Source organism: Pteropus alecto, unplaced genomic scaffold, assembly GCF_000325575.1.
Source record: "Pteropus alecto unplaced genomic scaffold, ASM32557v1 scaffold69, whole genome shotgun sequence".
Classification (NCBI taxonomy): domain Eukaryota; kingdom Metazoa; phylum Chordata; class Mammalia; order Chiroptera; family Pteropodidae; genus Pteropus; species Pteropus alecto.
In genome coordinates, this window is record NW_006494610.1 from 7,689,932 (window position 1) to 7,712,879 (window position 22,948).

At 31.8% G+C, this 22,948-nt stretch overlaps 1 protein-coding gene across 7 annotated transcripts in view; it reads left to right on the forward strand.

The window, feature by feature from the left end:
* CACNA2D1 (calcium voltage-gated channel auxiliary subunit alpha2delta 1) overlaps positions 1-22,948 on the forward strand; it is a 452,371-nt gene that overhangs the window by 422,611 nt on the left and 6,812 nt on the right. For all 7 annotated transcript variants that reach the window (XM_015599796.2, XM_015599800.2, XM_015599795.2 and 4 more), the window contains 9 exons: positions 408-475; positions 880-918; positions 2,336-2,407; positions 3,338-3,490; positions 3,574-3,626; positions 5,250-5,305; positions 5,696-5,825; positions 7,695-7,804; positions 8,919-9,001. In XM_015599796.2, the coding sequence (XP_015455282.1) occupies positions 408-475; positions 880-918; positions 2,336-2,407; positions 3,338-3,490; positions 3,574-3,626; positions 5,250-5,305; positions 5,696-5,825; positions 7,695-7,804; positions 8,919-9,001 (764 nt within the window). The remainder of the gene's footprint in view (positions 1-407; positions 476-879; positions 919-2,335; positions 2,408-3,337; positions 3,491-3,573; positions 3,627-5,249; positions 5,306-5,695; positions 5,826-7,694; positions 7,805-8,918; positions 9,002-22,948) is intronic.

Consider the following 22,948-nt stretch of genomic DNA (forward strand, 5'->3'; position numbering starts at 1 on the left):
TGTGTATTTTTTAATTGGCCAGGATGTGGCACATAAATAAACTGTGTTGGAATATAAATGAAGTTTATGTAATGGTTTAAGAGCCATTAGCATTACTTCTTAATGAAATCTGCAAGAAATCTATCTCTGTAACAAACATTATATTCAACCCAAATTTAATATTATTGCACAAATTACCTAACTTATCACATAGCAAATATTTACTGCAGCTAGCTAAAATTGCAGCGTTAAATTAATTTGAATCAATTTTTCAATGTACAGCTGAAATTAGATTTTTTAATCTCAAGAAATTTATACATTTGCTTGCTTGCTCAGGAATTTTCAAATGTGGCAGGAAAAACAGATATGTAAGAATTGTAGCTACATATTTTAATGTGTGTGGCAATTCTTCTTTTATAATTTTCCAGTTGTTGGAATTAAAATTGATGTAAATTCCTGGATAGAGAATTTCACAAAAACATCAATCAGGGATCCGGTAAGATAATTTAAGAAAAAAATTCTTATGCTATACTTAATAATCTCAAATACAAATAAGAAAAGTAAAAAGTAAAGTCTTATACAGAAGCAAAATAAATTTTCAGTACAATGACATTGAAACAGAATTATGAATTCCTATTTTTTCAAAGATTTTTGTTTAATCAGTAAAAAATAAATATTTCATCAATATTATAATTTGAAATGCTAGTTTAGATATCCATTCATTGATATTATTTAATTTTAAAAATTAAGCTATCTTTTTAATTATGAATTAGACTATTATTTAATCTGATTTTTATACTAGATAAATTATTCTGTTTTCTAATTGTAACATAATAATATGATATAAGTAAAATCCTATTTTTAAAAAATGTGAGGTGATAATTGTATTTTGTCTTTCAGTGTGCTGGTCCAGTTTGTGACTGCAAAAGAAATAGTGATGTATGAAAACTCTTTAAATTTTTTAACTATTTTTTTCTTGTATATTCTTGCTAAGACTTTAATGATAAAAAATGATGCAGGAAATTTTAATCGAATGCTAAAAAAAAATTATTCTATGGAGTTGTGAACTAATTCATTGATAAGGATTTGAATTATGTGGTTTTAATTCTTAACTCTGTTTTTTAAAATGTTCACATATTATGGGATGATATAAAAAGAGCCATATCATTATGGACAGTATTCTCTTCAATCTCAATTGTGTTAGATTCTTTTGTACCTATTTATTTTTACCTCCATTCCTGGAGGGAAGTCTCTAACCAAGGTGTCATTGGTTATAAATGCAGGCTTTTTTCATCTTTTATTCTTTCTCTGAATTGATTCAACAATGGATTTTCAGTGAAGAGAAAAAAATTTAAATAAACCTAAGAATTACATAATTTATTATAAAGTTCCATTAACAGGGACTAAATTTTACATTGTTTTCCATTTTATTTGTGTTTGAGAAATTGAAAAAGCAAACGTAGACTTTCTTTGTTCAAAAGTTGAAGATGCTCTAAGAATGATACCAGATAAATTATTCTAAGAATGAATTAAAAAGAATGAATTCCACTATTTTCTTCTAGTCCTCTTATGTATGTGTGTATTTCCAAGAGAACCAGTGGTTCATATCACCTTATCACTGCTAGTTGTGTAAAATTATAAGTCTATAATTTTAATTATTTTTGTACTTTATTCATTTTATATTGACTTTGTATGCATATGTTCTAAAAATAATCTATTAAATTGTGATTTTATACAATAAAAATCATTAAATTGGTTAATTTAAACATTTAAACTAGGTGGAAATCGATTCTATATTTTAGCATAAATGGTTTTTTTTCTTAGTCATGGGCATTCCTTGTTTTGCTTTTTCTTTAAAATCTCAAATTATCCAACCAAAGATTTTTAATAGAAAATAGTTGTAAATATCCTCAGCCTGCTACTTTTTTTTTTAAGCCTGTGAAGTATGGTGACTAAAATTTATTTTAAAAGTATGTTTTTGTCAAAATCTTGTGTTTAAAATAATAAAATAATTACACATTATTAAATATTTTGATCTATCCAGTTTCCTGAATCATTTAGATGACCTCGGAGTGGGAAAAAGATTAATTCTGATTTGTTCTTATGATTTGTTCAGACTGACTTGACAGTTTTAATTGGATGGATGGTGGTGGAATACCAAGCTCTAAGGATTTGATATGAATCTATGCACGCCTTTAATTTATTTCATTAGAATCTCTTGAGCATATATGTTCGAGAATTTATAGTCATTTTTCTCCTATTTTGTTATTATAATCATCTTTATATAACAGAGTAATAATAATGCAACATCCTAACCTTCCTAAAGATTGTGTTAACTGTTATTTTATTTTCATAGGTAATGGATTGTGTGATTCTAGATGATGGTGGGTTTCTTTTGATGGCAAACCATGATGATTATACTAATCAGGTATGTGCCCAAAGTGGGAAGAAGTAGGGTTTCCAAAGTGTATTTTCCTGATCAGCATCACAGAATTCCTTCCCATTGTTATAGAAACTGCCGAGTTGTTTTATTACTGTCATAAATTATAAAGTTCTTAATATAACATAAATCATTATGAAATGCATACTAAAGCTAGTTTTTCTTATGTTAGTTAAGTTTACTTTCTGGTACTCACAGTTACTGTTAAAACCTATAGATAAAGATCTTAACATTACATGAACTTTTTCATTTTGATCTCCTATAAATTTAGAAAATTTTCACATATTAAATATTTATCAGTTGATAATGTCTAACTTAATATATAGCTGTTTTGAAACAGATGAAGTTTCTAATCTCAAATTTGGAAATTGGCAGCACATAGGCTATTTGATCCACACAGGATTTTAAACGAAGTAGAGTTCATTGCCAATTAATGTTAATTATATTTCTACATTTATGGCTTCTCTTTAAAAAAAAAAGAAAATCTCTCTCAACATCCTACAATGTTTGTGGGCTGGCATTCAGGATTATCCTAGAGGATTAGGCTAAAGGTTGCCCCTGTAGATAGAACTCATAGTCCTTACCAGTTCCTTCCTTTTTTTAGTACTACCCACTTTTCCTCATTTATGGTACTTTTCTTTTCCCCAGGAGGCATTTGATTGTGGCCTTAATGCTTAGTAAATTGTGTCCATTCCTTCTACAAATATCGCATAGAGAGACTGAATAATGAGAGTACCTAATTTTTTTGTGTATTCTTTCGGAGTGTCATATATTGGTTTAGTACTTGTTTTTGTTTTAAAGCTCGTGAGTAGTTTTAGGACACAATTTCTTTGTATTGTTACTTTTCATTGTCCTGGTCCAGGTGTTAATATTTGACTTTAATTTGAAACTTTATCTTATTATCTTTTTTTGTACCAGATTGGAAGATTTTTTGGAGAAATTGATCCAAGTTTGATGAGGCACCTAATTAATATATCGGTCTATGCTTTTAACAAGTCGTACGATTATCAGTCAGTGTGCGAGCCCGGTGCTGCACCGAAACAAGGAGCAGGGCATCGCTCAGCATACGTGGTCAGTAACATCCAGGTTGCCCTTCCTGTCCAAAGGATGCTCGATGTAGATTAATGTAATGACTTTTTTATTCTATTTTATAGCCATCAATAGCAGACATATTACACATTGGCTGGTGGGCCACTGCCGCTGCCTGGTAAGTCAAAATTGTATTTTTATCGGTAATAAGAAAAGGTGTGAAATAGTAAAGAATTTGATGAGAATACAAATTTCATGACATGTAAATAATTACTATCAGAGTTTTTTTTTCTATTTTCTATAGTACATATTGGTTATATTTATAAATAGTTCTTAAGTGATCAGTGTAAAATGTTACAATTATTCAGTTTTTTTATGTGAAAACAATGTTATGCTCATGCAAATTTCAGCCTCTTCAGAGGCTTCTTTTTTCTATGGATCCGTTGAAACTATTTTCATTTGTGTTTTTTTTTCTTATATACAATTCCCTACATTTTAGGTATATTGATCCCTACTCTTTATTGCCTTCAGTATCCAAATTAGGTGTCTTCATTGACCAAATTCATGGCATGACTTATCTTTCTACTTCTTTACTATTTATAAAAAGGCTGGTAGGCACCACATTACCGAAATAGATCTTTCTTTTCATTGATTCCCTCCTCCTACCTCTTTCATCCCCTCACCTATACCCTGCCACCTATGAAAATAAGACATTTAAACTGCTTAGTGAGAAACTATGAAAATCCAGAAAATAAAATTTGTCATTGTTTTGTTCTGGTCAGTAAAGTAACTAAACCTCCTATTGTGTCTGGAATCCATTCTCTCCCTCCCTTTCTTTCTTACTTCCCTCCTGCCTATGTTTCTTTTGTATTAATGCCCTATCATATTGTTCAGCCTTTCTTCCATGTAGGTTAATCTCTAACATTCATTTGATGTTGATGCTTTTCTAGCTAAAATTAAATGCTTGTAAAGTAGCAAAGATTCTAGATTAAAAGTCCTATTTTTTATGAAAAAAAATTGTGCAAATGGTGCTTTCTGTCCTGGCAATAATATTTATATATTAATCTATATTGGTTTCCTAAATCTCATAGTGATCCTGAAATACTTGATTGCCTTTATGTTATTTTCTGGACAGAATATATTCTTCCTCCCCACATTCCATCCACCCCCTGCCTTTTTTTTAGAAACTAAACTCAGTTCCAGATGATTCTATACTAATATTTGGCTCAATTGTCATTTATAATAAAAATGAAATATGCCATATGCCCTATATTCGATGTATATATTTTATTTCATGAATGTCACATTATGTATTTACAAATATAGTCTATATTGTGAGGTAAATGGTTTATAAACTGTGGCTAAAAGTCATTTTTGTTTGTTTGTTGGAATTTTTCTTCTACCACAGAGTTTTAAAAACTAAAACAAGGAGCAAATACTAAATGTGAAAACTCTGGAATGAAATATTGACATTCTCCCTCTGAAAGTTAACCTCTTCTTCACAATTTCATTTCATCATAGGCCTCTTATTAACACATATGTGTTGCTCACTTGGTCCTAAACACATATGACTTTATGACTTCTTTAACAGAAAAATGTTTATTTATAATATTTTATATAACTTAAGAAATACTTATATGAAAATGCTCCTAAACTTTTTATTAGAAAATTCACATTTTTTCCCAAAAAAGATGAAAAAGAAATGTGTTTATGTGTATATACAAAAGTGTGCAGGTTTTTATTATATAATTTATAAAGGAAATTAGATTTTTATCAATATTCATTTATATTTAAAATTCAGGTCTATTCTACAGCAATTTCTCTTAAGTTTGACCTTTCCACGACTTCTTGAAGCAGGTATGTAAATGCTCAGATATTATCACAATAACAATTAAAATTTTACTTTTGGATGTGCAGAGTTCAAGAAATTCAGTGAGAAAGTGTGTACTTGTGGGTGTGTGTGAGAGAGACTTGTAGGTTGAAATCGTTTTGTCAAAACTTTCCTAATGTTTTAGAAACTTTCCTGTGTCACAGTGGACTCTATTTTATAGCTGTTATATATTTGAATTAACATATTCTACTGATATTTATTGGTCACCTATTAGGGGCTGCCATTATATTACACAGTAGTAAACAAGCCAATTCAGGCGCCTGCTTTTATATATTTGTTTTGCTCCGTGAGAAATGAGGGCTCTGGGAGACTGTCTATAGTGCCCCATCATGATGACGGTCTTTCTTTCCCCACAGTTGAGATGGAAGACGATGACTTTACAGCCTCTCTGTCAAAACAGAGTTGCATTACAGAACAAACCCAGTATTTCTTTGATAACGATAGTAAATCATTCAGTGGTGTATTAGACTGCGGAAACTGTTCCAGGTAATTTGTTTCTTCATTTCTGGACTAGACCTATTTCACTAAGAAATTGTATTCACATTTATAATCTTTATGGAAAATAAGAGAGATTGTCAGTCGAGCCTGAGAGATATGAGTAACTGTTTTATGTTGAAAATATCAGAGATCTTCACTTTCTCTGTAGGTTTTTAAATTTTAAAATGTTTAAAATTAATTTTAACTTTGAATAATTCTTTCAACTGCAGCATTATAGATCAAGAAATTCATACCTACTTTTAAGCAGAACATAGAGAAATTTGATTGTATTTCAATGTATTTTTTGTCTAAAAGAACTCATATTAAAATGTCGTTTCCTAAGGTCACAGTTAATGTTAGTCAGAAAACATCCTGCAAATTTTTTGAAGAGATAGAGAATTTAATTTCTTTATAATGGTTACAGGAGAAAGGCAAGGTGAGGATTTTTGAAGTTTTGAGAGGAAAGTAATGATCCACGTCATAGGATCCCTGAGAACAGAGCAGAAATGCCCAGCTTAAAAGGCAAAGAGTTGTGATACTCTACTTTGAGCAACTTAGGGCAGGTTATTCTAGAAGAAATGTTAACATAGTGAAGAAATATAAGGAGGTAGGTAATCTGAGCATGTAAAAGGGCTGGAATAGTTAGTTACAGGGATTCAGGAAAAAAGTATTATAAGAGTTAAAAAAATATTTTCAGGAATGGATTAACTGAAACTAGCATGGATTTTTAATAGACATGATCAATATGGTTTTAGGACTTACTTTGACAAACCTCTATGTCCTAGTGAGAAGTAGAGGAAAGGGGAAGAGAATTAGAGATGAACTCAGCAAATGCAGACTATCTTGTTTAAAGATTAAGTATTAGGCTATCAACTTCGAGAAACAACATTGTAGTATGTTTAATGGGTATATCAGAAAGTTTCAGAGTCTTTTGGCCTTTCATTAATTGATGTCCTATAATAGCAATGTGTACTTTAAAATTGTCTAAGTTAATTCGTAAAGATCAATATAATAAAGATATTAAGTTGAATCATGTTTTCTTTTAATTTGATTTATCCTCATGTCCCAGGTTCAATGGGAAAAAACACGAGAAAATCCTATTTCTTTGAAAAGATATAAAGAAATTACATTTACATTTTTATCATGGTTGCAGAGAAGGCAGAAGCAACTTAAGATGTGGGAAAAATAATGCATGAAATTTAAAGCCCTTGATTTTGTCTATATCTGTGTTGTCCAATTCAGTAGTTACCACCATAGGTGGCTCTTTCAATTATCAATTACAATTAATATTAAAATTTTTGCCTCAGCCACACTAGTCTCATTTCAGGTGTTCAATAGCCTTATGTGGCTATTGTTCACCATATTGGGTAAAGCAGAAAACATTTCCACCTTCACAGAAGTTTGCTGAACAGCACTGATTTAGACTTCTCTGCTATTAGCTTGGGCAAAATGCTTAGCTATTTTTGTGCTCCTAGTTTCCTCATCTGTAAAATAAGGCAACTTTGGCATATTTACAGTGATAAATACCACAATTCCTAAACATAAAAATGTAAAATAAAGCATTTTTTCTATGACTTTCAACAACTAAATAGTGCTTATTTTGCACTGAGGACTAACACTTAAAAAATACACTTAAAACATCTATTGCAATATTTTAGTATTCATTTGAGAGAAGCAATATGTGCAAACTAATAAATAAAATGCAATAACCTATTTTCTAAAATCATTCTCATTCTGTTTTACTGTTTGTGTTGGTGATGCTTTGTGTTTCAAGATGTCATACTTTGTCATTCATTTTAATATGTAAGAATCTTTGAAAGATTTTTATTTCTTTCCCAAAAGATAATGTTCTGTGATTTTTAAATATTTATTTTGCAGAATCTTTCATGTAGAAAAACTTATGAACACCAACTTAGTATTCATAATGGTTGAGAGCAAAGGGACTTGTCCCTGTGACACACGACTGCTCATACAAGCAGAGCAGACTTGTATCCTTTGACATCAGAGAGATTTGGAATGGAAAACCATCTTAAAATAATACATTTTTAACCTTGTTATGTGGTTTATGCTTATAAAAAGAAAAATAGAGTGATCACCTACAGAGGCAGAGTAGATCCCTCATGCAAAATTTGGTTTGCATGTAAAGACTACACATGCACCAAAAGAATATGAAGTGTCTTACTCTGATAATAAGGCTTAATGGAGAGAACAGTGGCACGTTCCCAAGTAGATCAAAAAATGGCTTGAGAGAGCAGGGAGGAGCGACTGACTTGGGGTTTTAGGGTGGTTCGGGAGTGGTGCTAGGTACTTGCCTATGCTGGCTGGGGTTTGTGTGGCTCAAACTTCCAGGCTGTGCCAAAGGAGGGAATACACGAACTTCCTTATCAGCTTGCCCATACATGGTGCCGAAAGAAAAAATGAGTGTTTTGGCTTGAAAGTTTTCAGTAGTGAATCAGCCAAAATGGAGTTAGATGTGATCTATACATACAATGGAATATTATTCAGCCTTAAAAAAGAAGGGCATCCTGTCACATGCTACAACTGCAGTGGCAGTAATACTAAAACTTCTATTGGTCGACTTGGGAAATGACATGCAATGACTATTAAAGCATTGTAAGCAGAGATTCTGTAGAGTGCCTATACTTTTGCGTTAACCTATGCTGTTTTTGGAAAAAAAAATAAGTTTCTCATCTATGTTTGGAATTGAAATTTATTATTAGGAATTAGTTTATGTTTCTAACTAAATAGAATCACCCAGGTGGTCCCTTGTGCTGCTTTACAAGTATGACCCTGTCTTATAGTTAGCATCATTTGTGCATTTCATCCACTTATATTCTACAAATACTTATTCAGTACTTGCTATAAGCCAGGGACCAGTAAAAATTTAAAAAAAAAAAAAAAAAGTTGATCTCTTCACGCAGCCCCTATTCTGACAAGAGAAAATTTGTGGCAGTTTAGTTCCTTAAATTTTTAAGTCCTTAAACTGATTGTGTTGGACTAGAGTAATATCTCTTACTTTCTCTGGGAAATAAATACATAGCATTGTCTTTTTTTAATTGTGTGACAAAAAATAACTTCATATTTCTTAACAAGTTTCTTTAGCTGATGGTCCAGATCCCTGTGACATGGTTAAGCAACCCAGATACCGAAAAGGGCCTGATGTCTGCTTTGATAACAATGTCTTGGTAAGACCAAACATTTACTGTATTAAAATACTATAGCTCAGTGGTCATTTTCCACAAGAATTTGAGATAAATTGCAATTTTAATTCAAACATAATGTCTGAACCATAATGTTACTCATTAACATGATGGACTTGCTGGTAAATAGATTTTTCATTTCAATATTTGTCATGGTTAGCATAAGCTTAACAGTTGCTTCTTCTATCTGTCCTTCCCACAGAAATTGTACTTTCAAACATAATTCCAATCAATATACTAATAGTCTAAGATGATAAATCTGATGATTTTAAAGACTAATAAATAGTAACTGGCAATAATTATTACTTATGGAATATGAGTTGCCTACCTTCATTTATATTCCAATCTTGAAGATGGAAAAGTTATTTTTATTAGTTTGTGTTTAGTCCTTATTTAATGTATTTTAAAAACCTGTTAAACATTCTGTTGTTTTATTATCTTATAATTCTACCTTGCTTTACATGGTTTCTGAGTCTATCACATTATTTCTCTTATGTATATTAATTTGTACATTGTTTGAAATTAGACTAGGTCAATCACACAGGGTTAAGTTGATTTGTATAAGTCCTCTTAATTGTATTAATTGTTGTTCAAAATTAGACTACATCAGTCATGCAGGGTTAAGTTGATAAAATTTTAATTTTTTTTAATTCCCCTTCCATCCCTGGTTGCCGTCTCCCCTTAAGAAATGAATCTCTGGAGGTGGGGCGTCTCCTCCCACACGCTCACATTGTGAGCCAGGAGTGCACCCAGGGCCTGGGGCACCCAGGGATGGACCGTGGCTCCACTGGGGCTTGAACCCAAGACCTTCTACATGTAAAGCAGATGTGCTAACCACTACTCTATAGAACCACCCTAAGTTGATAAAATTTTACAAAGCACATTTAATGTATGTTATTTAAACACATCTACTAATTTTCCTTTAGGTCAGCTATCTTTCTCTAATGAACACTATTCTGACTTACTGTGTCTGTAATCAGCTTTATGGTTTTAAAATTACTTTAATTAAGAAATTTTATTCTCAAATGAAGGCTGCAAAATGCCTGCCCACATTTAAAAACTAATTTTCAATATAATATTCCTCAATTCTCTAATTCTTCAAGGTGTGCCTTTGCATTAAGTGGCTTACACACACTAATAGGCATGCAAACAGAGCATTATTATCTTAGGAATTGTTTATTCTAAAATATATGCCAGATCATCTATTGATTAATGTGCCTTTTTAGAGGCTATTATGTATTTGTTTAGAATAGACTTACCTATTATGTGCTTATTTATGCCAATAAACATAGCCACATTTGTCCCAGAAAGAATAAGGCATTTCCATAGATACATACTATGCAATTAGGTAATATAAATTAAAATTGGAGCAAAGAAGAAATAAAATAGTGATAGTGAAAAGGCTATAAAAAAGCAAGATGTTTTAGCAAATTAACCTCAGTTATTTCTGTAAGAATTAGTCCTTGTTGATGGGGCAAGTGATTCGAAGTTGCAGCTAATTGTTCTTTTTCATTTTACCCAGTTAGACTTACAATTCAAATATGAGGACTTCTGTTGTTTTATCTACTGCATCTTCAGGAGCTTTGTGCATGTCACATCATTCCCCAAAGAATGTCGCATGTGAGCCCAAGGGTAATGTTGCTCATTAGGGAAAACTTTACTCATCCACTATTTGCCACCAAAGACTGAGGTTAAATTCATTCAGATGAACTTAAAAGATCATATAAAAGCCCTATTACTCAAAATATGTTCTCCCTCGAAGACTGTGTTTGATCACAGCATCAAAAAAGATTTGACTAAGACTAAAATTTCTGATTCAAATTCCTATAAATTACACAGTGGATTGTGTATGAAAGTACAACTCTTGCTCAGTAGCTTAATGTGCTAATAATGTCTTGTGTTTCTTTAGCAGTGAAATATTTTGGTAATGCTTATTTGCAATGGTCGTTGTGAATCTGCTCTGGATGGAGGCTCACATAAACTGCTAACTGCCAGCAAATTGCATGAAATCTCATCTTGTATGTCTTCTTTTCTGTGTTTTCTTTCCTTTCCTGTACTTGCTACTTTGCCCGTTATTAATAGGATCAACTTATATGCACAACGAGTCGTGCCTGTACCATGATGTCAGCTCCTATCTTCATTTTACTGCAAGTTTTCATGTGGTGTGGATGGTCAGTCACTTTCTCTAATTTTTCTTCATTTTGTGTTTGGCTTGAAATTTAAAAAACATAATAATTCATATCCCAAAATGCACTATAACAACTGTCCTGAAACCAGGTTATTAAAATCCCAGTACTAATGTTGTTTTGTAAATAGTTAATTTCTTAAACAGAACATCACAACATCCTATAGTTACTTTAAAATCAATATTTTCCATAGGGTTTTTTATAAAGATTAAGTCATGCTTCGTGATGTCTTACTAAAGAGAAATAGCCTAAGCACAATTATTAGAGCTGGTCATCTCAACTTATTTTAAAAAGACGCTAACATAAAATTAATGAACCCTTTCAGTTTTATCACACATTACTTAATAACTCAATCATTCTAATTTTTCTTTTTTATATATAAACAAATATGGTTTAAACAATGTTTTAGATTTATAGAACCAAAATATTGATGTTCTTATTGAAATATTTTAGTATAAGTACTTTGAATTTCTAAGTTAACTTTACTTAATATTGCTTACATTATCTAGGGCAAAATTATTATTTATTAAGCTTTTGACAAACTTCTGAATTATATAATGAATACAACTAAATAGATGTTTTAGGGCCTGAGTGTGTGTTCAGGGTTCCATGTATACTCTTGCCATTCCTTTTCTGATGCTCTGGAATTACCATGATTGTTGCTAAAGCAACTTTTGTTGTGTTCTTTCTTCATTGTTGTCCAAATATTCATTGATTAGGAAACCACTAGATGGAGATGTGGCCATTACTTTGAATGGAGTGAGTTTATCAGAGAGGGAAAAAGGTAGAGTAGCACAGAAAGTTTCAGAAAACAATCAAATTTGTTCTGGGATAATAAAAGTGGTTTTCACAGCAAAACACTGCATGTGAAGGAAACATAGCTCAATAAATACTCAATAAAATACTAAAATTAAATAATCCCTCTCTATGAACATCCATTTTAATTGATAATATAGGTAGCGATTTGAAATATCGCTGATCCTTTAAAGAACTTGTCCCTTAAAGATTACATAGGTAATCATACTATTTACATATTAAAAGTGTTGTAAAATCATATTTTCTATACTTGTCCCTTTTTGTGATTATAGTAGAAATAAACTAAAACTTAAAAGTAAAAAAAATACTATATATTAAATAGGTGCACAATAATATAAAATTTACTATATTTTCAAAAGTTTACTTTTCAGTCACAGAATTTTTAGATAAGATTTATAGCCTACCAAGTAAATGCAAAAATGCATGTCAACTATTTTTTGAATAGCTCACTTCCCATTTTGCTTTTATCTTAAAAATCTATAGGTAACAATGAATTAATTTTTGTTAATCTAAGACCTTCAAAAATATAACTTTGAATTTTCCTATGATACTTTTTTTCTCACCATAACTATAAATTTACCGAGAAAATAAATATCGCTGTGGACTGAACTGGATGGGATTAATACATTTTAATGAAATAATTTTTGAAGGATAAAAGGAGCACATCTAAGATTCCTTGATATTGTGTCTTTGAGGAATATACGATGGATAGTGTTGAGGAAATGATGTAGATGGCATAGACTTTACATTAACAAGACTTGAGTTTGATGTTTAAAAACATATTTATCAGTGTGGAACAGTGAATCTAGTCTATGCAATTTGAGTGTTGCTATGATGATATCAAAGGAAGTATTTTCTCTGAAACAATAGAAAGTTAGAAAAAATAACAAAATATTAAAAAAGAAAAACACTGTAAGGTTAGTTGGCAGTTGTTCCCACATTGAGGACCAATAAAGGTCAAAGTTTAAGCTTCAATATTAGTCTGGCTATAAGAAGGAATTTGTGGTGGATTAGATCCTGCTCACAGGAAAGCTGGGATGGTGGTGTCACCTTCTAAAGGATGATATCTCTCTAAGCATTTAAAGAGTGACTCTGTCTAAAGCTAGACCTCTTATACCCTGTGGAGTCCAAAAATGATAGTGTATAGATACGTAATTATAAAGCCCCAAACCATGAGGACTTCATCAAAACACAAGTGTTCAAATGAGACCTTTTGACAAGAACTTTCTGAAGACTTAAATGATAAAGAAGAAAAAAAATTAAAAACATAAAATATAAAGCTAAAGTTTGTTTATAAAAGAAAGTAAAACAAGCCAATAATATGTGCCATTGAGAAAATTTATTATTTTATGCAAAACTAATTTATAAAAACACATTATTGAATACATGAAAAATGAATATGCAGAAATGTGTGTATATGTATATATTTAAACATACATTTAAATTATTGAGCAAATATTCTACTTACCTCACAAGTAACTGTAGTGTGTTAAGGTGCTGTGTAAGAGAAAAAAAAAATTTATTAGGAATTTTATTCCTACTACAGGAGTTACAGCATAGTATTCACCTGCCTAAGTAATTTTAAATATCGATTTTCTTTGAAACTGCTGTGAGTGACTTTAAGAACAGACCTGTCTAATTCCAAAAGATAGACATTATTCAGTGGATATCTTCACCAGTGATTTGCCTTTTGAAGGAAATTTAATGATGACTATAATTTAGAAAAGAAAGAGCAAAAACTTAGCCAAATCACCAGAAAATTTTCTCTTGGGAAAATTTATTTCTAAATTTATTTAAATAAATTAAAAATTAATGTGCTTTTATTACGTGTAGTTAGTTACCCTAGGTTCTGGTTGGGGAAAAAAAGGCAGAGTGAGGGCTTAGTAATACTTGTTCAACAAAGGGAAACTGAAGAGATTTTAGCCACTAGTATATATACATGGTCTCAAAAAGTATGGTTATATGAATATAACTATAGTTTAGATTGTATTTTCTTTTAAAGAGTAATTGAAAAGAAAACAAATGAGGGATTCTCTATAATATCTTTATTACAATATCAATCTTTATTAAGATATAAATCTAATAAAATCATCTATCATATTTTAAAATAAATATATATAATATTTGCACTGTATCTTTTTCAATTTTAATGTGTCAAACTGAAACCAGATACCAATCAGTTATTTTCTACTACGGTAACTTTAATAATCAGTATAGTCATGGTATTAATGGGATTTTGGTCCCTTTAAGACAGAAAAATGCTGAAGTTTCTCTCATATTTGTGCATTTGTGACTTAAATGTTTTTGGAATGTAGCTCATAATTTATTTTCATAGAATAATTTCAAATCTTGATGTAGGTGGCTGCCCATGCAAAACACATGAGAAACTATGATCAGGAAACTGAAGAGGCAGATTTTTCAATGTGAATCAACTTACAGACTTCAGGGACTCTGAATAACTTTCTAAGCTACCACCTCCCAGACTGAAACAGACCTATCTCATCATCACACAGTAGAAATGAAACTAAAGAGGAAAAAAAAAAAACACTAAAAATATAAAAACAATGGAATGATGCCAGAGAGAATATTTTTCTTTCCATAAGACATTTCCAAAATATAAAAATGTATATCGTATTAATAAAAATTTAGTTGACAAAGTATATCCTTAATACATTAATGGATCTTGTTTGTGTGTTAGTTTTCCATTCCATCAAATTAGTACTTAATTAGGACTAGGGAGCCTTTAAGTTAGTACTTTTATGTTTACAGTGTCTCTAAACAATGAATATATGTGCTACTTTACTGAATGCCAACTATTCATTTATCAAGTACTTAATGTACATCTACTGTATATCAGGCTTCTGTTCTATTTGTTAGATATTTGAGCTATATTTAAACTAAAATATATTTTTTAATCTGAAATTTAAATATAACCGAGCACCCTGTTTTTTATCTGGCTACCCTACTCAGAGGAAAAAATATTTGAACAAAGAGAAGAATAAATTCAAAGGCCCTTAGATAATAAACACCTTGACCTGTTGCTGGGGAAGCCAGTGTTATTGGAGCAGAGTGAGTGGTGGGGAAGGGAAGAAGAATACAAGAGGATGGAAAGACAGCATAAGGCTTTGTAGGATAAAAGGAGCACATCTGTTTAAGAAATTTGTATTTTGTTCTGAAGTGATAAGAAATTTCAAGAAGGGAGTGAATGGATTTTACTTATGGCTTTTTAGAAGACTGCTTTTTGGAGAAAAGATGGTAAAAAGGCAAGAGTAGAAACAATGAGGCAGCTTTTGCAGGACTGTAGGCAAGAAGTGATGGTGACCTGAGCATGAGGTAGTGAGAAGCAGTAGATTTGGTGATACATTTTGAAGCTGGAATTATTAAGACTCCAGTTATTAAGACATGCTGATGGATTAGATGTGAGAAAAAGGAAAGAATCACAGATGACTTGTCTTTGACCTGATCCACTACTCCTAAAAGTATCATTTAGAAAAATAATGTTTTGGGGCATGTTTCTAAGACATGTAAGAGGAGAGGTGGTAGAGATCAATAAACCTGGAGATCAGAGGAGAATTCAGAGCTAAAGATAGGAAAATGTGAGTTATTGAGGTTCTGGTCCAAGATGGTGAAATAGGAGACCCTAAACTTATCTCACTCCACAGACACACCAAACCTACACATAAATGGAGTAATTCCCTCTGAAATAAATTTACCCTACACATTGGGTAAACAAGAAAATACCCACATCAAAACGGGTAAGAAAGGATGAGACACACTATCACTATAACCCCCATACTTGACACACAAAACTAAAAACAAGAGGGTACTCACGACTTCCAGGTTCCCCCTGAGGAGTGAAGGGTTTAGACTGAATATCTAGCACCCCAACTTTTAAGGGTCCCACCTGAGAGAAGGGGCTCAAAACACCTAGCTCTCAAAGTCATTAGGGGCTTACATCCAGGAGACCCACAAGACCATAGTAAACAAAGAATTCTTAATGGGCTCTTGAGGACTCATCATGGCTCTCCTCCCAGGGCTCAGAGAGGAGGGAGCAGGCAGAAATGCCCTCCTCCCATCTTCCCCTGACAAGGTATTTGCATACTTTAAAAGCTATTGCATGCTTCTAATTTAGCACATTAAGAGGCTGACTGTGATCTTCTCTGGAGGACCAGGATGCAGTAGGTGATGCTCTTGTGTTCATCTTCTGAGCAACTTCAGTTCAGTGGTATCTCCCTGAGAAGAGCTTACAAATACATCTGGCATCTCAGCTTATAAGGCTGTTGCCCTAATGATGCACGCCTTTATCACTTTGCGCTGGAGGCCAGCAGGGCTGGCATTCACAGGTACTACAGGACTGTAGCAAATGAATAGTTCTTAAACACTGCCCTCCACACCCCTCAGGGCTCAGTGCAGAGAGAACAGACAGAAATGCCCATCTCCCAGTCTTTCTCTGAAAGAGATTTATTTGCATACTTTAAAAGCTGCTTGCTTTTGCTTCGGCCTCCATTCAGCCTGAATCTAGGTGCTAACTGAGATCTTTCCCCACCAACACACACACACACACACCCAACAATGCAACAATGATAGATATTGGTGCACCCTCAGCTACTGGGAACTACCAAGAGATACCACTTCAAGATTTGTAGAGATGGATGTTTTATATAATGCACAGAAACCAACACAGAGAGTCAAGGAAATAAAGAAACAAAATATGCCCTAAATAAAATAATAAGATAAAATTCCACAACAGACTTTAATGAAACAGAGAAGAGTGATTGACATGATAAAGAGTTCAAAATAATGGTCATAAAAATACTCACCAAGGTTAGGAGAACAATGCATGAGCAATATTGAGAACTTTAATAAAGACATAGAAAATACAAGAAAGTACCAAATAAAAGTCACAGAGCTAAAGAATGTATTAACTATACCAAAAAAAAAATAAATAAATTCAGTGGAGATAGGTTCAATAATAAACTAGATGAAGTGGGAGAAAGTATCCATAAACTCAAAAATAGGGCACTGGTTTCATCCAATTTTAGGAGGAAAAAGGAAAAAGAATTAAAAAGAGTAAATATAGCTATAGAGACTTATGAGACAACATCAAGCAGATCAAAATTTGCATTATAGAATCTCAGAAGAAAAGGAGAGGAATACAGAGGCAGAAACTTATTTGATGAAATAATAGTTGAAAATTTTTCTGGCCTGGGAAAAGAAACAGACATCCACATCTAGAAGCCCATAGAATTACAAATAAGAGGAATCTAAAGACTCTCACATCAATTGAGGAGTAGGGAATACCTCCATACTCATTCTATGAGGCAAGCATTATTCTGATACCAAAACCAGAAAAGGTCATTACAAGAATAGAAAACCAAAGACCAATATCTTTCAAGAACATAGATGCAAAAGTTCTCAACAAAATATTAGCAAATAAAATCTAACAATATAAAACATGAATTACACAGCACGATCAAGTGAGATTTATGTAAGATATGTAAGGCTGGTTCAACATATGCAAATCAATATATATAATACATCACATTAATAAAATGAAAGATAAAAGTTGCATGATCATATCAACAGATGTAAAAAAGCTTTCAACAAAATACAACATTCTTTCATGTAAAAATGTTGGCCAGATTAGGTGTAGAGGAACATACTTCAACATAATAAAGGCCATTTATGACAAGCCTATAGCTAGTACACATAATGAAGAAAAATTGAAAGCTTTTCCTCTAAGATCATGAACAAAACAAGGATGACCACTCTCACCACTCTTACATTCAAATATGGAAAGAAGTAAAAACTCATTATTTGTAGATATATGATTCTGTATATAAATACCCAAGACTCCCTCAAAAAACTGTTAGCACTAAAGAACAATTTCAGTAAAGCTTAAGGATACAAATTTAAAATATAAAAATCAGTTGCATTTCTATACACTAAGTATGAAACATCTGAAAACAAAGAAAACTATGTCATTCACAATACATAAAAACAATGAAATATCTAAAAATAACTTTAACCAAGCAAATGAAAGATTTGTACAATAAAAATTACTAATGGGAAAAATTTTTGCAAGCCATGTATTGGATAAGGGGTTAATATCCAAAATATATAAAGAACTGATAAAAATCAAAATTTTAAAAAATCCAACTAAAAATGGGCATAAAAACTAAGCAGATTTTTTTTTCAAGAAATACATCCAAATGGCCAACAGGTACATGAAAAGCTGATCAATATCACTAATCATCAGAGAAATCAAAACCCCAATGAGATATCACCTCAAATTTGTTAGAATGACTTCATTAAAAAGACAAGACAATAAGTGCTGGCGAGGATGTGAGACAAGGGAACGTTATATACATTTTTGGTTGGCATGAAATTAGTGTAACCAGTGTGAAAAACTGGTTTGTAAGTTCCTCAAATAATAAATCAACTGCATGACCTAGTAATTTTACTTCTGGGTATATACCCAAAGGAAATGAAAATAGGATATCAAATATATATCTGTACTCCCATGTATATTGCAGCATTATGCACAAAAGCCAAGATATGGAAACACCTAAGTGTCCATTATTGATCAATGGAAAAAGAAGTGTGTGTACACACACACACACACACTGGAATAGAGGTAAATATTATTTAGCCATGAGAAAGGAGAATGTTTTGCTATTTGTAACATGAATAGACCTGGAGCACATTATGCTAAATGAGATGAGTCAGACAGAGAAAGACAGACACAGTATGATACCACTTATATGTGGGATCTAAAAAAGCCAAACTTGTAAAACTAGAGAATAAATCAGGGATCCCCATCACTCAGGCTGCGCATAGGTACGGGTCCATGGCGTATTAGGAACCGGGCAGCACAACAGGAAGTGAGCGGCGGGCTAGCAAGCAAAGCTTCATCTGTATTTGCAGCCACTCCCCAGCGCTGGCATCATTGCCTCAGCTCCAACTCAGATCATCAGGCATTAGATTCTCATAGGAGCACCGGTCCCTGGTGCCAAAAATATTAGGGGCCATTAGAAGAAATGCTAGTTACCAGAGGATGGAGGATGGTGGAAGTAGGAGAATAGGACAAATTTTGTTAAAAGGTACAAACTCACCAACGAGAAGTAATTAAGTCTTAGATATCTAATGCACAGTACAGTGTATATAGACAACAATAAAGTGTTATAAAAGACTAGAACCTAATTATTGCAACTACTGAAAAGAATATAGGTAATTATATAATGCAATAGAGGTACTAATTATTGTTACAATTGCAATAATATTACAATATATACATGCATCAAATTAATATGTTAAATACCTTAAATTTACAGAATGTTGTATATCAAATGAATTTCAACAACAAAAAAAGAGATCCACACTCAGACACATTATAATTAAATTACCAAAAGTCAAGGAGAGAATCTTAAAAGCAGCAAGAGGAAAAACAACTCATTATGTACAAGGGAACCCCTAAAACTATCAGCAGATTTTCAGCAGAAAATGTGCAGGCCTGAAGATAGTGGTACATTATATTCAAAATGCTGAAGAAAATACCTGCCAACCTGTCTCAAAGAGTTTTGAGACAAGCAAAAACCGAAGGAGTTTATAACCACTACACTGGCTTGTGAGAAATTTTAAAGGAACTTCTTTAAGCTGAAGCAAAACAGTGCTAATTACTTACAGAAAAACGTAAGAGTATTAATCTCATAGCTAAAGGTTAATAATATATAGTTAAATTCAGAATAATCTAATGTCATAATGGTGGTGCATTAATCACATATCTAGTATGATTATTAAAAGACAAAAGTAATAAAACTAATACAATAATTAATGGTTACACAAGATAAAATATGTGACATCAAAAAAATGGTGGGGAGAGGTTGAAAATATAGAGCTTTAGAATTCATTCAAACTTAAGTTATTACAACTTAAAGTATAGTGCTACAAGATGTTTTCTGTAAGCTTTTGGATACCACAAAGCAAAAACATACTAGATACACAAAGATGAAAGGAATCTAAGCATGTCACTCCAGAAAAACATCAAATCTCAAAGGAAGAGAGCAAGAGAAGAAAAAAAAGAACAGAGGAATTTCAAAACAGCCAGAAAACAATTAACAAAATGTTAATAAGTCTATACCTATCAATAATTACTTTAAATGTAAATGGACTAAATTCTCCAATCAGAAGTGGCTGAATAGATTTTTAAAAAATAATAAATATAGGCTACATACAAGAGACATACTTCAGCTTTAAGGACACACACCAATGGAAAATGAAGGAATAGAAAAAGATATTCTATGCAAACAGAAACAAACAAAAAAGCTTGGGCAGCTATTCTTAGTCAAAATAGAGTTTAACACAAAAATTTATTAATAAGAGGCAAAGATTATTATGTCACGACAAAGGGGTCATTTGACAAGAGGATATAACATTTGTAAATATGCACCCAAACAGAAGCACTTAAATATATTAAGCAAATATCAAAAAGACATAAAAGAGAAATAGACAACAATATAATAATACTAGGGGACCTTAACTCCCCCACTTCCATCATTGGCTAGACTATTCGGACAGAAAATCAATAAGAAAACATTGGAGTTAAATAACACGTTAAATAGATTAATTTAAGAGACAATAACAGAACATTCCATCCAAACGCAACAGAATACATATTCTTCTCAAGTGTATATGAAACATTCTCATGACAGAACATATATTAAGCCACAAAAGAAATCGTATCAAGCCTCGTTTTCAACCACGATTGTATGACGCTAGAAATCAATTACATGGAAAAAAATGGAAAATTCTCAAGTGCACAGAGCTTAAGCTACTACTAAACATACTACTAAACAACCGTTGTTCAAAGAAGAAATCAAAAGCAAAATAAAAAATATTTTGAGACAAATAAAAATGGAAATAAAACCTACCAAAACTGTGGGTAGTAGCAAAGCACTTCTAAGAGAAAAGGTCATGGTGATAAACACCTGCATTAAGAATAAAGACAGATCTTGGATAAACAACTTAAATTTACATCTCTAAGATTTAGTAAAAGAACAAACTAATCCTAATGTTAGTAGGAGGCAGGCAATAAGAAAGATCATAGAAGAAATCAATGAAATAGAGACCAAAAAGACATTAGAAAAGATTGATGAAACCAATAACTGTTTTTTTGAGAAGGTAATTAACATACACAAACCTTTAGCTGGGCTTCCTAAAGAAGAAAAGAGAGGATGTATAAAATCAGAAATGAAGGAGATGTTAAAATTGATATCACAGAAATACAAAGGATCAAAGAAACTACTATGAACAATTATATGCCAACAAATTGGACAATACAGAAGAAATAGATTAATTCCTAGAAATATACAACTTATCATGACTGAATCATAAAGAAATATGAAATATAAACAGACCAATTACTAGTAAAAACATTGAATCAGTTATCAAAAACCTCCCAAAAAACAAAAGTGCAGGAAGAGATGGCTTCACTGTGAATTCTACAAAACACTCAAAAAGAATTAATACCAATCCTTCTTAAACTCTTTTAAAAAGTAAAAGAGGGTGAAACACTTTCAAACTCATTTTACAAGGCCAGCCTTACCATGGTACCAAACCAGACAAAGAGATTACAGAAAATTAGTCAAAATTCTTGATGAACATAAATATAAAAATTCTCAACAAAATATTAACAAACTAAATTTAACAATACATGAAAAGAATAATATACCATAATTAAATGGGATTTATTCCAATGATGCAAGAATCGTCTAACATCTTGAAACCAATGAATATAATATACCATATTAACAGAATGGATAAAAATAACATAATTTCAATAAATGTATAAAAAGCATTTACCAATTTAAGATGCATTTTGACAAAACTCTCAACAAAGATGGTAAGAGGTACATACCTCAACTTAATAACAACCATATATGACAAGTTCACAGCTAATAACATTATATTCAATGGTGAAAAGCTACAGGCTTTTCCTGTAAGATCAGGACCAAGACAAGGATGCCTGTTCTCACCACTGTTATTCAACATAGTACTGAAAGTCCTAGATAGAGCAATTAGGCAATAAAAGAAAATAAAAGGCATCCAAATTGGAAAGGAAAAAACAAAACTGCCTTTATTTACAGATAACACAATCTTATATATAGAAAGCCCTAAAGACTCCATCCCAAAACTGTTAGAATTTACAAATGAATTTAGTAAAATTGCAAGATACAAAGTCAATATACAAAAATTAGTTGCATTTTTACACACTAATATTGAACTATCAGAAAGGGAAATTAAGAAAATAATTTCATTTACAATTACTTCAAAAAATTAAAAATAAAATACCTAGGAATAAATTTAACCATGGAAGTGAAAGACCTGCACACTGAAAACTATAAGACATTAACGAAAGAAATTGAAGAAGACACAAATACGTGGAACAATGGTGTTTATTGATTAAAATAATTAGTATTGTTAAAGTGTCCATACCACCCAAAGCAATCTGCATATTCGAGGCAATCCTTATCAAATTTTCAGTGGCATTTTTTTCAGAAATAGAACAAATAATCCTGCAATATGTATGAAACCACAAAAATCTTGAATAGCCAAAACAACCTTGAGAATGAAGAACAATGTTGGAGGCATCAGACTTCTTAATTTCAAACTATACTGCACAACTACAGTAGTCAAAACAGTATAGTATTGGTATTTATAAAAAAAAAAAAAAATGGATCAGTGGAACAGAATAGAGAGCCCAGAAACAAACTCATGCATATATAGTGAATTAACTTATGACAAAGGAGCTAAGAATATGCACTGGGGAAAGGATAATTTCTTCAATAAACAGTACTGGGAAAATTGAACAGTGACATGCAAAGAATGAAACTGGACCACTATCTTACACTATGCACAGAAAATCAACTCA